This window comes from Orycteropus afer, unplaced genomic scaffold (assembly GCF_000298275.1).
Source record: "Orycteropus afer afer isolate SDZICR_OR568_19922 unplaced genomic scaffold, OryAfe1.0 scaffold00233, whole genome shotgun sequence".
Taxonomy (NCBI): Eukaryota; Metazoa; Chordata; class Mammalia; order Tubulidentata; family Orycteropodidae; genus Orycteropus; species Orycteropus afer.
In genome coordinates, this window is record NW_006921820.1 from 4,554,499 (window position 1) to 4,567,471 (window position 12,973).

Here is a 12,973-nt window from a genome sequence, read left to right on the forward strand (position 1 = left end):
CATCAGAGAAATAAGGCAGTAGGGTGACTCGGGAATCAAGTCCATCAGAGAAATAAAGTAGTGGGAACAGGGGGTTAGTCTAAGTATCGTGTCCTTTGGAGAGTGAGTAGACCCACCAGAGTAACAGGACCCATCTCTTGGAGGCAGGGAAGCCCCTAGCCCTGGGCTCACATTGAGGGCCCAGTGGAGGTACAGGCTCCAAGCAGGGCGGCAGCTTCCTGGTCCTCATGGTCAGGCTATTTCTTGTCCATCATCTGTATTTCAGGATGGGAAGAACAAAGAGGAAAACAACATTAAACACAGCAAGTTCTATTCTAGGGCAAGGAGTGGGTGGGGATGCACCAGAACCCTAGGTTCTGGTCACATATTCAGGGTTAGCGATGAGTGTGAGGTTGGCCATAGCAGTTCAACCAGCAGTTCCCTGTGCCAACCACTGCTCTCACAGGCCCTGGCATAATAAGCACAGGAGCTGGGTGTTAGACATGGCCAGGAAGGTGTCCAAGGGAGCCTCTGTCCTCAGTCCCCAGGGGCCACTCACACTACACACACTCTGGCCTCCCAACTGTTCCCTTTAGCTAGGATACTTTTCCTTCCCATCTCCCCCTGCCTGTCCATCCAATATATCCTCCAATGCCTGGCCCACTTCCCTCCTCTAGCCAGAAACCCTTTCCCAACTGCCCCTTCTCATACTGATCTCCTCAAGAATGATGCTGTGGGGGAACCTCCCTCCCTCTGGCTTCTCAGATTCACACCCTTGGCCTCTCTCCACTCCTGAGCCTGAATGAAGAGTTTGGAAGAAGGACTTGACATGTGCTCCTCTTCTGTTTCTTGGGCTCCATCTGATTTCTCTGCCTTTGCAGTTGGCTAGTTGGCCAGAGACCAGGCCCCAGGCTGCCTCATAGGGGAGCAGGATTGGAAAGCCCACTGCTTCTCACACCCAGGCCACACTCACCAGAAACCAAGCTGACACTTTGATCCCTATCTGCTCTGCTCTTCTATGTCTCATTTGGTCCAGAACAACATGGGAGAATCATTTATCTCCATCCCCTAGGCCCCAACCTAGGCCTCTACTGCTGCCATTGAACACTATACAGAGCAGCTGTGACCTGTATTCCAACTAATGTGGGGACCTCAGTTACTCAGCTCTATGCCATCTCACAAGGGGGGAAGTCAAGGCAGCTCTTCTGGGGAGGGAACCTCAGGTCACCAATGAATAACCCTCCCAGTCTCCTACACACAGGTGCACAGACACACAGACCCACAATCTCAAGCACCACTTGTCTTTACCTTCTTTGCTTTCAGCATGTTTGAGAGGCCGCAGGGCTGCAAAAAAGGATGGAGTCTGCTGTGAGAGGGGGATTATGGAAAGCAGCAGGACAAGGGGTCAGGAGAGGGGAGAGGGACAGAAGCTGAGGAAGAAGTAGAGGCTAAAGGGACTGCAAGGAAGAGAGAGAAGGTGGAAGAAGTTGGGAGAGTGGGGACATTGCAGCACCAGGGAAGGAGCCCTAGGCTGCTGTCCCAAGCTCCACTGTGGCTTGTCACCCTTCTCGCTGGGCCTCAGTTTTCTGCATCTATAGAATGGGAACAATCACCTGCCCTCCAATGAGCTGAGAAGTGAAAATGCACTGAGGCTGCTCCACAAACAAAAGTGATGTAGAGAGCTAATAGAGAACTTGGCATATCTATAGGTATCCAGAGGTGGGCCTGAGACCTCGTAGAACTGGGCTTGGGACCATGTGGAACTGAGCCTGAACAAATCACTGGCCTTCTCTTCTCTTTACTCCTTCCCTTCTTCCAACCACATCTGCCTCTGAGCATGAAAAATGAGGCCCAATTCCAGGGCTGTCTCTGTGGCTGCCACACACGGGCACCAAAATTAATTGCCACGATTTACAGCAATCCCCAGGTGTCAATCTTCTGCCACTCCTTCCGTGGGGGTGGGAAGGGAACCATCCCAAATGGGCCAGCAGGAATCTACTTCTCCCAGCCCAGGCACCCCTGGAAGGGAAGGTAGTGAGGCCTCCAGTGGTCATGGCATGAGTGAGTTGGTGCTCACCCCAAGCTAGGCTCCTGATTTGTATCCTCCCCCATACCATCTCCTTTGCCAATCACTTTCCTATCCTTTCTCAAGACAGTTTTGAACAGCCCTCCAGTGCCATCAGGGCAAGGGTCAGCCTGACCATTTTATAGATGGAGAAACTGAAGCCCAGAGAAATAAAGCACCTTCCTACAAGGTACCCAGCCTCTTATTACAGTGGGATCATCTTTAACTATTTACCTAACAACAGGGCTCCAGTGTACCAAGCACTCACTAGGTGATGGGTATATAACTGAGCACTTTACATACATTGTTGTTGTTATGTGCCGTCGAGTCGACCCCTCCTTGGGTTTCTGAGGCAGTATCACTACGGAAGTAGGATTGCCCAACCTTCCTTCCGAGGAGTGGCTGGTGGGTTTGAACCGCCAGCCTTCTGGTTAGCAGTCAAGTGCTTTAGCCACTATGCTACCAGAGCTCCCTTACATACATTAGTTTATTTAATTTAACCCACATGACCTATGAAGGTAAGCTCTATTGTTACACTCATTTTACAGATGAGAAAACTGAAGCTCAGAGACATGAAGTGATTTGGCCAAGGCTTCTCAGTTTGTAGGAGATAGGGCTGGAACTTAAACCGAGGCTGTCTGACTCTAAACTCTGTGCCCAGGACAGCCCTGTCTTCTGAGCCCACCCCTAAGAAGCTACCAGACCTTGCAATAGTACAGGGTCACGAGGGGCGGGACCAGCCCTGGTGGGTGGGTAAAGGTAAGCAGAAGAAATGAAGCACCACTTGGAAGGGGAGATCCATCTCTAGGTCTAACTCTAAGCAAATACCAGACTCTGGCGTGAGAGACCTCAGGCCAAACAGCATACTTGATTCAAATCTTAAAGCAAATCTGGCCCTTCCAGGCTGTCATGTCCTCTGTCCTGTTCCCTGTGTGCTTTTTCCAGCCCAGGTCAGCTCCAAGCTCAGACTCACCTGTCTTGGATCCTTCTCCATCCCCCTCCTGGTCCTCAGTTCCTGGGAGACAAGAAATCTAACTGAACCAAAAACTTTTCTCAGCCTCACTTTCATCACTACACTTCCCATCTGGGAATGCAGGTAAATGAGGCCTGAGCAGGCTTGAACTGTGTTTCCAATGCTGTTCACAGGGTCAGAGCTTGAGATCAGCACAGAGCAGAGCAGAGCAGAGCCTTGTGGCAGGTCGAAAGGGCTCCCAGCCTGGAGCCCACCACCCACCTAGTCAAAGAGCCCTTATCCACCCCTCCACCAACCCACCAACCCCAATACCTCATCCATGCATGCACCAGTCAGTCAAGTAGCACCTCCAACATATACACCCATCCATTTATTATCCACTCACCCTTCCCCTGGCCTACCCAGCTGTCAATGCACAGGCCTTACCCATCTATCAACTGACCGATTTCTTCTCCATTCATATACACATTCTCCTTCCTGACAGCTAGTCTTTTTTCAGCCTCTGACTGCCCATCTACTCTCATGCCTCTGTTTACCCATCTACCATCCAGCAGCACCAACTTACCAATGCGCCAATGTCCACTCATCCATCCGCCACTTAACAGAGTTAAGTCAGCCACCTACCATGGTCAACTCACCTATCTCCCAATGTCAAATCACCCACCTACCAATTGCAATAAACCAAACCAAACCCACTGCCATCGACTCTATTCAGACTCATAGCAACCCCCATTGGGTTTCCGAGGCACTAAATCTTTACGGAAGTAGATTGCCCAGGTTTCCTTTCACAGAGTGGCTGGTGGGTTTGAACCACCAACCTTCTAATTAGCAGTCAGATGCCTTAGGCACTGTGCTACCAGAGCTCCTTACCAATTGCAATAGTCAACTCATACTGAGGCTCAGCCTGGCAAAGGGCATCAGCTTCAGAATCTACCCACACATTCATACACAGTCACACAAAACCACTGAAACATTCACAGTTGTGCTGCTAAATTTCTGTGTTCTAAACCTGCTCTCTCACTCACAAACACATTCATGTTCACTGCCTTATAATCTCATACTCACTCTTACTTCCACAGACATATTCAACTCTTTGTCACACTTCAGCCTTGTACATCCACCCACTCACTCTCAGTTACACTTAAAGCCACACTCATCCTGCTATATTTGCACACTGACAGGTAAGCTCACATTGGCCCTGCACCCACAAGACATATTCAGTCTCAAGTTTGCCCACCCACAACATACATACACTGAATCCAGCCCAATTTGCATACCCACACCCATTCCATCATTTTCCACATACTTATATTGATATTACAGGCACACTGTGAGTGCTCACACATGCATACATTTACACACAGACATAACCACTCTCTCCCACTTACCTGCATTTTCCTCCTCACAGCTTTGTTTAATCTTCCTCCAGCACACAAAGGCCAGGGCTACTAGTAGTGCAACGAGACAGATGGAGAGCCCCACAGTCACCCATAAGGCCTCAGGTGGGAATGTCATGGGCTGCCCTGGGAGAGGATGTGGGAGAATAGGGAGAGACTGTCATGCCTGTCCCTCATTACCCTGAGGGCATTAGTCAAGCTGTGAACAGGACTGGGGCTCCAGTGGACCCTAGCACTATGAGTAGAGGTCATTTACATTCCCAATGCCACTTTCCCATTCATCCATATTCCTTCCAAATCCAGATACAGCCATGGCCAATGTGGACATCCCCCAACATGCTAAAGAGTCTGCAGTTGAATGATGCTCAAGAACCTTCTGTGGCTCCCCACTAACTTTAGAGCAGGAGCAAGAGAGGAAGACAGCATATCTAAGAAACCTCTGAGTCCCAGGATGAGGCTCCTGCAGTGGGGAGGGTGCAGAGCCACAAAAATACTCTGGGCGGCTTGTTTCTATGTCTACTCTCAGGCTGGTGTTGATGTCTAGAACATAGGTCAGAATTGACCCCACTCAACCACTAAAGGTCAGAGCTAGGCTTAGACCCAAGCCCAGGGTCTCTCTCCATAAAGCCTTCACGTAGAGACTCTATGCTGCATTGTCAGCTTAACTAACTTCCATCAGCTATGGGAGAGACCAGGTCCAGTGCCTCAAAGCCTGAATCCCAGAATGTTCAGACAAGGCACAAAGCTCCCCAAAGCAAAATACAGGCCAAGGGCTCCAAAGTAGGCCAGACCTGCTCTAACAAAAACAGGAGGCCGGCTGGTGGGGAGGACAGGAAATTAGGCCAAGAGGCCAAAGTTGGATTCTGATCCTAGTTCATCTACTCACTGCAGGGTATGGGAGCTGGGGTCTACAGACCTCCATGGTGGGTTTAGGGGGGGCCAGGAACCCTCAAAACTATCACATGCAATCACACATGTGTCTGGGGATTTATCCAATTTTCAAAGATTCTCCAAAGTATTCAGAGCCACTGTGTTATTCTCTGGCCTGGGAAAAATTCCTTTTCTGGACCTAAGTTCCCTCATCTGTGAAATGTGCTTGGCAACATGGGCCTAAATGAAAGTACTTTTCAGAATTCTAAATGTCTTATAAATGTAACGAAGGACTATTATTTGTAATTAGCAGTTTAAGGGTTTTATTAAAACATTATCTGCTAAAGCAATTTAAAGCAAATTTTTCTCTTAAGTGGAGTAAACAATGTCCCTGCAATCACACTTACATATATTCAGCCCAAATGATCATGAAGCCCATCTATCCTTCAAGATTCTTCTCTACTCACATTTCCCCCTAGAGGCCTCTCCTGACCACTTCCTGACACCCCTTTTCTTCCCTGAAAAGTTCCCACTTCCTGTCAATCTCACACTATCCTGAGTTTTCTATTGTTTCCTGTGAACACAATGTTTTTACCACAAGACCCAAGTGGTGCTCTCTAAAAGGTCAGGGGGACTTCTGAGAGCATCAGAGCCCAGGGGAGTGACTCTCACCCAGAGAGCAAGGTCTCTCCAGGAAGGGGATGGGGTCAATCTTGGGGAGGTGGTAGGCAGAGGAAACATAGCCTGGCTAGAAAGAAATACACAGACTAGAAGGAAGACTGAGCCATGAACTCCTAGAAAACAAGTGTAAGAAGCACTGGCTCTGGGCTTGTGTGGCCCATGTGAGGCCCAGGGCCCACTCAAGAGGGAGAAGCAAAACAGGAACAAGCAGTAAGTCCTGAGTTTTGTGTAGAAACTAGGCTGGTGATCAGACCTGGATGGTGTGGGTGGATGGGTAGAAGCCATGGGAAGAGACAGACAGAATCAGCTGTTCTGGTCCCAGGTGGTGCAGGGTGGCCCCTGAGAAAGCTTGGCTGGCCCAGGAGGAAGGATTAAGGGACCAGGCTGAACAAATAAGCCTGGAGAAGGACTGGATAGAGGACTCTCAGGTCCATACACTGGTGGAAACCTTGGCCTGAACGTGGGCTTGAGCCCTCTGCATACCCCCAGGCACAAGAGATGCCCCCCTTAGGTGTGCACTAATGGAAGAGAAGGGTGCCTAGGCTAGGATCCCAGAAACCAGAGGTTGAGAGACCGCTATTTAGCATCTGGCCACATGGGGGCAGCAGAGACAGACCCAGCTATTCCAACTGCGGCCAGAAAAAGCCAACACTGGCCCAGGTGAGAGGTTTGACAGGCTGCAGAGGCCCTGCGGTCTCTGGGGCTCCAGAATCAGATAGTGCCCACCGATGAAGCAACACCTTCCCATTCTCGGGGGAGGTTCCGGTTGGAAATCACTACACCACCATAGCCCCAGGCCACCTTGAGGCTGCTCCAGAACTCCGCCCATGCCTCTGATTCCAGGCCATTACTTTGTCCTCTACATAAGAAGCACAAGTATCACCTAAGGTGCTCTTAGGAAGGAAAATATTACAAATTATTCTTATCAGCTCATTAAAGTCCTTTAAGGACTTCTTGTTGGGGAGAGTCTGAAACACCTGAACTGTGTGAGAGTGGTTTTTAAACAGTCTTTTGACCAGTGCTGAGTCTGAACTTGAAAAAACACATCCTTCCTTCCTGTCTGCCAGTCGCCTCACCTGTGATGGTGACAGAGCCGTGGGCATCCTGCTGCAGCACGGGGTTGCGCACCAAGCAGCTGTAGGTGCCGTTGGCGCTCAGCACCACCCTCAGCACGCTGCGCACGTCGAACAAGCCCTGCTCGTTGGCCATCTGCGATGTGGTGACGTTGCTGGTCAAGAGCGCTCCCTGCCCGTCCTGCCAGAATACCTCGGCCTCGGGGTAGCCCCGGTAACTGGAGCATGTGATGGTCACTGTGTCTCCAGGCCGCAGGTCCTTATTGGGCTCCAAGGTCATACTGGGCTTCGAGTAAGGAGCTGAAGGGGGGCACAGAGCAGGGTTCAAAGAGTAGGCAAGGGGCAGGGGAGATGCAGTGAAGGAAATGGTTTCCTGGGGCTGTGAGTGCTAGGGGTCAGCTCTGGGGCCTGGATCTGGGGTCAATGGTGGGCAGGGGCATATCTGAGGTGTGAAGACAGGGGAATGAGCGCCCTCCTCACGCTCACCTGCCACCTGCAGGCTGACTGCGGCACTGCCGAAGTCCCGGATGCTCACGAAGCAGGTGAAGCTGCCCTCATCAGCCACGCGCACGCGCTGTAGCCTCAGGGACGCGTTGCCCTGAGCCAGCAGGTCCGGGAAGAGTGCCGTGCGGTTGGCGTAGGCGCTGCCCTGGTCCCGACCCTCCGCGAAGCTGTGCACCAGCTGTTTGGTATCTGTCAGCTGCCAAATGAGGTTGAGCTGCGCCAGGCTGAAGTCAGGATCGGGTGAGAAGGAGCAGCGCAGAGTGGCATCTGTGCCCACCAGGGCCACCACTGGGTCTTCAGGGACCTGAACCTCTACGGCGCCTAGGGGGGACAGAGGTGCTCAGGGTTACCATCCTGCAGCCTCCCAGAGCTCCTACCCCCATTAACTCCCCGGGCCCTTCTCTGTCCTCCCATTTCCTCCTCACACCCCAAAGCATACTGAGTTTCAGAACTCCCAGACATGGAGTCTCCCTAATCCTCTTGACAAAAATCCAGCAGGTTGGCCTTAGCCTGACAAGGTCCACTCTCTGGGGTCCAGGCCTAGGGCAGTGTGATACTAAAGGGCCCCGGGCCACTATCAAAGTAACCTCCCCCTCCCCGGCAGGGTCCCTTTCTTTCCCCTATACTTCTGCTCTCTGCTGAGACCTGGATGTTTTTCCACCGTGATGCCTTCTTTTCAAGGTCTTCAGAACCCTGTGGCCAGGAGAGGTGGACTGGAGAAGGCCCGAGATCATGGCCCCCTCCACACACACGTAAGTCGCCCACCCTGTGTATTTTTCACTTTATCTCTGCTAGACATCTCCCTGCCCTGGGAGGCTAAAGGTGGGGAACTCATGGGCCCTGAAGACAGAACCAGAATCATCCTCCCTCAGACAAACATTTAAGGGGGGTAGGGGGAGCTAAATACCTGTGGGGCTTCTGTGGGGCCTGATGGTGACAGAGCCGTGGGCATCCTGCTGCAGCACAGGGTTGCGCACCAAGCAGCTATAGGTGCCATTGGCGCTCAGCACCACCCTCAGCACGCTGCGCACATTGAATAAGCCCTGCTCGTTGGCCATCTGCGATGTGGTCACGTTGCTGGTCAAGGGCGCACCCCGCCTGTCCTGCCAGAGTACCTTGGCCTCGGGGTAGCCCCCGTAGCTGGAGCACGTGATGGTCACCGTGTCTCCAGGCCGCAGATCCTTATTGGGTTCCAGGGTCATAATGGGCTTCAAGTAAGAGGCTGAAGGGAGGCACAGAGCAGTGGTGAAAAGGTAGGGCAAGGGGCAGGGGAGGAGCACTGAAGGAAGACTGAGTGCTGGGCGTCAGCTCGGGGACTTGGATGGGGTCAGTGGTGGGCCGTGGGTCAGGGGTTACGGGTTGTCTGAGGGGTGGAGACCTGAGGGGTGGAGACCGGGGAATGAGCGCCCTCCTCATGCTCACCTGCCACCTGCAGGCTGACCGCGGCACTGCCGAAGTCCCGGATGCTCACGAAGCAGGTGAAGCTGCCCTCATCTGCCACGCGCACGCGCTGTAGCCTCAGGGACGCGTTGCCCTGAGCCAGCAGGTCCGGGAAGAGCGCGGTGCGGTTGGCATAGGCGCTGCCCTGGTCCCGACCCTCCGCGAAGCTGTGCACCAGCTGTTTGGTGTCTGTTAGCTGCCATATGAGGTTGAGCTGCGCCAGGCTGAAGTCGGGATCCGGCGAGAAGGAGCAGCGCAGGATGGTGTCAGTGCCTACTAGAGCCACCACTGGGTCTTCGGGGACCCGGACCTCTACCGCGCCTGGAAGCAGGAACCAAGGGGTGGGCAGTGAGGAGGGGTAGGGACACCCAGGCCTCCCAGGTCTTCTCCTCCTCCTCCAGGTAACCCCAGGGCCTGCCTACCCTTCCTTTTAGGCCTGAGATCCAAAAGGAGGTGCCTGTGGTTCTCATTCATTCAGATCATTCTTTCAAGGAAAATATAGTTAGCACCTACTATTTGCTTATGATGAGATTTCAAAATGCAACAGAGAGGATGACCAAGGTTATGTAAACCTCTACAGGGTTTACATTTTAATGAGAGAGAGGGGCCAACTAGCACACAAATTTCCATTGTTTGATTAGGGGAATGAAGGGAGGAAACAAGCTAATAGACAGTAGTGTTACTTTAAAAAAAAAAAAAAAGCTGGTATTTTACAGCTATCTGTGCTGCTTGCAATTTTCCCATAAGTATATATTATTTTTATAAATTAGGAAGCAGTGAGGGTCTAGAAAAGTACACACCAAAATGTAAATAGTGGTCTTCTCTGTACAAAAGAAAAAAAGTATTTAAATTTATTTATTTATTTATGGTATTTTGTTTTCCTAAATAAACTCTGACTTCTCTGTGGAGGCTGGATTGTAGGAGGGCAAGAGGGAAAGCAAGGGGATAAATTAGGTTATTTCACTGGTTCCTGTAAAAAATGATGACAGCCTGGTTTTGGGGAGCTAGAAATGGTGACCAAAACCACAACCAAACACAAACTCACTGCCGTGGAGCCGATTCTGACTCATAGGGACCCCTCCTTGGGCTTCTGAGGCAGTATCTCTACAGAAGTAGATTGCCCAGTCTTCCTTCTGAGGAGTGGCTGGTGGGTTTGAACCATCAGCCTTCTGGTTAGCAGTCAAGTGCCTTAGGCACTACGCCACCACCAGAGCTCCTTAGAGATGGAGACAATGAGATAAGATTCAGAGTTCATTGAGGTGGGGGTCTCCAGAAGACTTGCTGATGGCTTAGAGGTGAGGGCCAAGCAGCATGATCCCAATGGGCCAGGATCAATTGCATTCCCAGAGACCAAGCTTCAGGCATGTCCAAAAAAAAAAAAAAAAGCCCGGAGAGAAAAGCCATCTCCCACCCAGGGCAGGTTCCCTTGCCCCACTTCTGCCCTATCTCCTGTGCACTTACCCTGCAGCTTCCCTATCCAGTCACCTGCACCTGCATTCTACCTCTTCCTTTAAAAAAAACAAAAAAAAAAAACCACTGCCATCGAATTGGATCCTAATTATAGTGACCCCTCCTTGGGTTTCTAAGGCGGTATCAGTACTGAAGTAGATTGCCGAACCTTCCTTCCAAACCTCTTCCTTTAGAGCCTGGAAAAGTTTGGCAAGGGTCACTGATAGTCTTTCTTAGGGAGCAGAGACACCCCCATCCTGCAGGGCCATTCTTGGGTAATGGTCAGATAGTGTGTGTGCTTTGGACACCAACAAAGCAGGCACACTCAAGAACTGTGAAGATTGAACAGTCTTGGGGAAAAAGGTAGTTGACTGCAGCACCTATGAAAGTTTTCTTCCATTTAGAAAAACAAAGCGTTTATTTTGTGTTTAACAGTTTTACTGTGAATTATACACAGTCGTGTATAATCTTTGCAGTATGTGGAGGTCTCTGATGGTCTGAAGCTGGCCCTGGCTCTCTTGTTGCAATCCCAGGTACCTCAGGTTAGCCAGCTAGCACATGGTGTCTCCTTTACTGGGAACTTGGGGGATGAACCCTGAGGAGGCACCCAGACAAAGCCTTTTCCAGAGAGGTCAAAGCAAGCATAGGGAGCATCACCTCGTTGTAGCCACAAGATGGCGCCAGACACTCAGCATTGTCCTCCCCATCCAGGAAGACGCCAATCTCCCTCAGCAGAAATGTTGATTCAGATTTGAAATATGATATTACTGTTAAAGTAGCTACCATCATTGAGTGCTTACTATGTGCTAACCAATGTGTAGGAAGATTTATGTCATTCAACATGGTTACACTGAGGCTAAACCCTGCTCTTTGAGCAGGCAATAAGCAAGTAAAGATAGACGCGGTGGAGGTAAATGCTAAGAGAAAGAATGAAGCAAGGTCAGGGATAGGGTAGGTTGGAGGAGGAATGTGCTATTTCACACATGGTGGCCAGGAAAGCCTTGCTAAAGAAGTGACATTTGTGCAAAGACCTGAAACAACGTAAATGCCAAGTCATAAGGACATCTGGAGGCAGAAAGTTACGGGCAGAGGAAACAGTAGGCGCAAAGGCTCTGAGGAGGGAGCGTGCACAGTGTGTTCAAGAAACAGCATTATCACGTTTAGTGCTCACCATCTCGCAGAGCAGGCTACACCATGATGATCGTTACTAGATGCTGTCAAGTCGGCCCCCTTATGGCGACCCCATGCTCAGCAGAACAGAATGCTGCCTGGCCATTCCCATGACTGGCTGCATATTGGACCACTGTGATCCACAGGGTTTTCATTGGCTGGTTGTTGGAAGTAGATCACCAGGCCTTTCTTCCTATTCTGTCTTAGTCTAGAAGCTCTGCTGAGATCTGTTCAGCATCAGAGCAACACATAAGCCTCCACTGACAGACGGGTGGTGGCTGCTTATGAGGTGCCCTGCTTGGAAATCAAACTCTGGTCTCCCACATGGAAGGTGTGAATTCTACCACCGAACCACCACTGCCTCATAGATTGCTACTTTATAGTAGAGGAACCTGAGAAAGATCAAGTCTGCTGCCTAATGGATCCAGGTGTGGACAGGGCATAGACCCCAGCCACTGCTAGATAGAGATGGCTTGGCAGGACCCTGGGTTGGAGTGGGAGTCCCCCTCATTCCCCATCGTGATCACTGTCCCTCCTCTCCCCTTCTCCATCCCTCCTCATCTCTTCTCCTCACCTGTGAGGCAGAACCACAGCACTCCCAGGGCTGTGGCCACACGCATACCCACAGGGCTGCGCTGCTGGTGCCACATCTTCCTGTGAGGCAGCTGACAGCTGGGATCTCCGTGGTGGAAGGCTGTCCCTGCCTGCGAGGAACAGGAAGTGAGGCCTTTGTCTCAAAAGGTCCTCCCCAGGCCCCCTCTTACCTCATCTCCCCTGGAACCAGCTGGAGGAAGCCTGCAACAGCCCACTGGGTGGTCCTCCCTCTCTCCCTCCCTCAGGCCTCCCACTCCCCACGAGGCCTCCTGCAAGGGGATCTTTGTGAGAGATGCTGGCAGGAGGGAGTCGAGTCCCTGGGGAGGCTGGGCCAGGGGAGGTGAGGAGTGGGCAGCTGGGATCCACCCTCTCAGCCTGAAGATGTTGGTGTACATATATAAAGAAGAGGAGACAAATGAAGGGAAAGTTGGCAAGTTCAAGGCCTGCTCTTGGAGAGGACTGTGCACAGATCAATTTGGCTAGAAACAACACCTCATTGGGGAGGGGAGAGTAGGAGCTGAGGCTGGAGCCAGACTCAGAGACAGGGTAATAAGGGGTGTGAACTTTATCCTGAAGGCAGCTGGGAGCCACTGAAGGTCAGATTTGTCCTCATAAAGATTAATTCTGCAGGATAAATGAAAAGGCTAGACAGAAGAGATGAGGCAGGTTTGGGAACATGGGGAGAAAGAGAGCAGTCAAGATATCTATGGTTTTGAGCCTCGGTGACCAGGTAGGGCATTGCCTGACACAGAGGACACAGAAGGGTTCTATGTAAAGT

At 51.3% G+C, this 12,973-nt stretch overlaps 1 protein-coding gene across 1 annotated transcript; it reads right to left on the bottom strand.

Annotated features, from left to right (window-relative positions):
• Positions 1-231: 231 nt before the first annotated feature.
• Positions 232-12,251, bottom strand: CD276 (CD276 molecule). Its single transcript, XM_007948988.2, has 9 exons — positions 12,176-12,251; positions 8,965-9,303; positions 8,450-8,764; positions 7,525-7,863; positions 7,042-7,338; positions 4,406-4,540; positions 3,018-3,059; positions 1,288-1,323; positions 232-254 (listed from the first exon to the last, which is right to left on the bottom strand). Exons 1-9 carry the CDS (start codon positions 12,249-12,251, stop codon positions 232-234), a joined length of 1,602 nt encoding a protein of 533 aa, XP_007947179.1.
• Between the last annotated feature and the right edge of the window lie 722 nt (positions 12,252-12,973).

Coding starts and splice junctions, on each gene's coding strand:
- CD276 (XM_007948988.2), bottom strand. CDS start 12,251: ATGTGGCACCAGCAGCGCAGCCCTGTGGGTATGCGTGTGGCCACAGCC. Junction 3,060..4,405: donor CTGTGAGGAGGAAAATGCAG/GTAAGTGGGAGA, acceptor CTTGTCTCCCAG/GAACTGAGGACCAGGAGGGG. Junction 255..1,287: donor ACATGCTGAAAGCAAAGAAG/GTAAAGACAAGT, acceptor CCTGAAATACAG/ATGATGGACAAGAAATAGCC.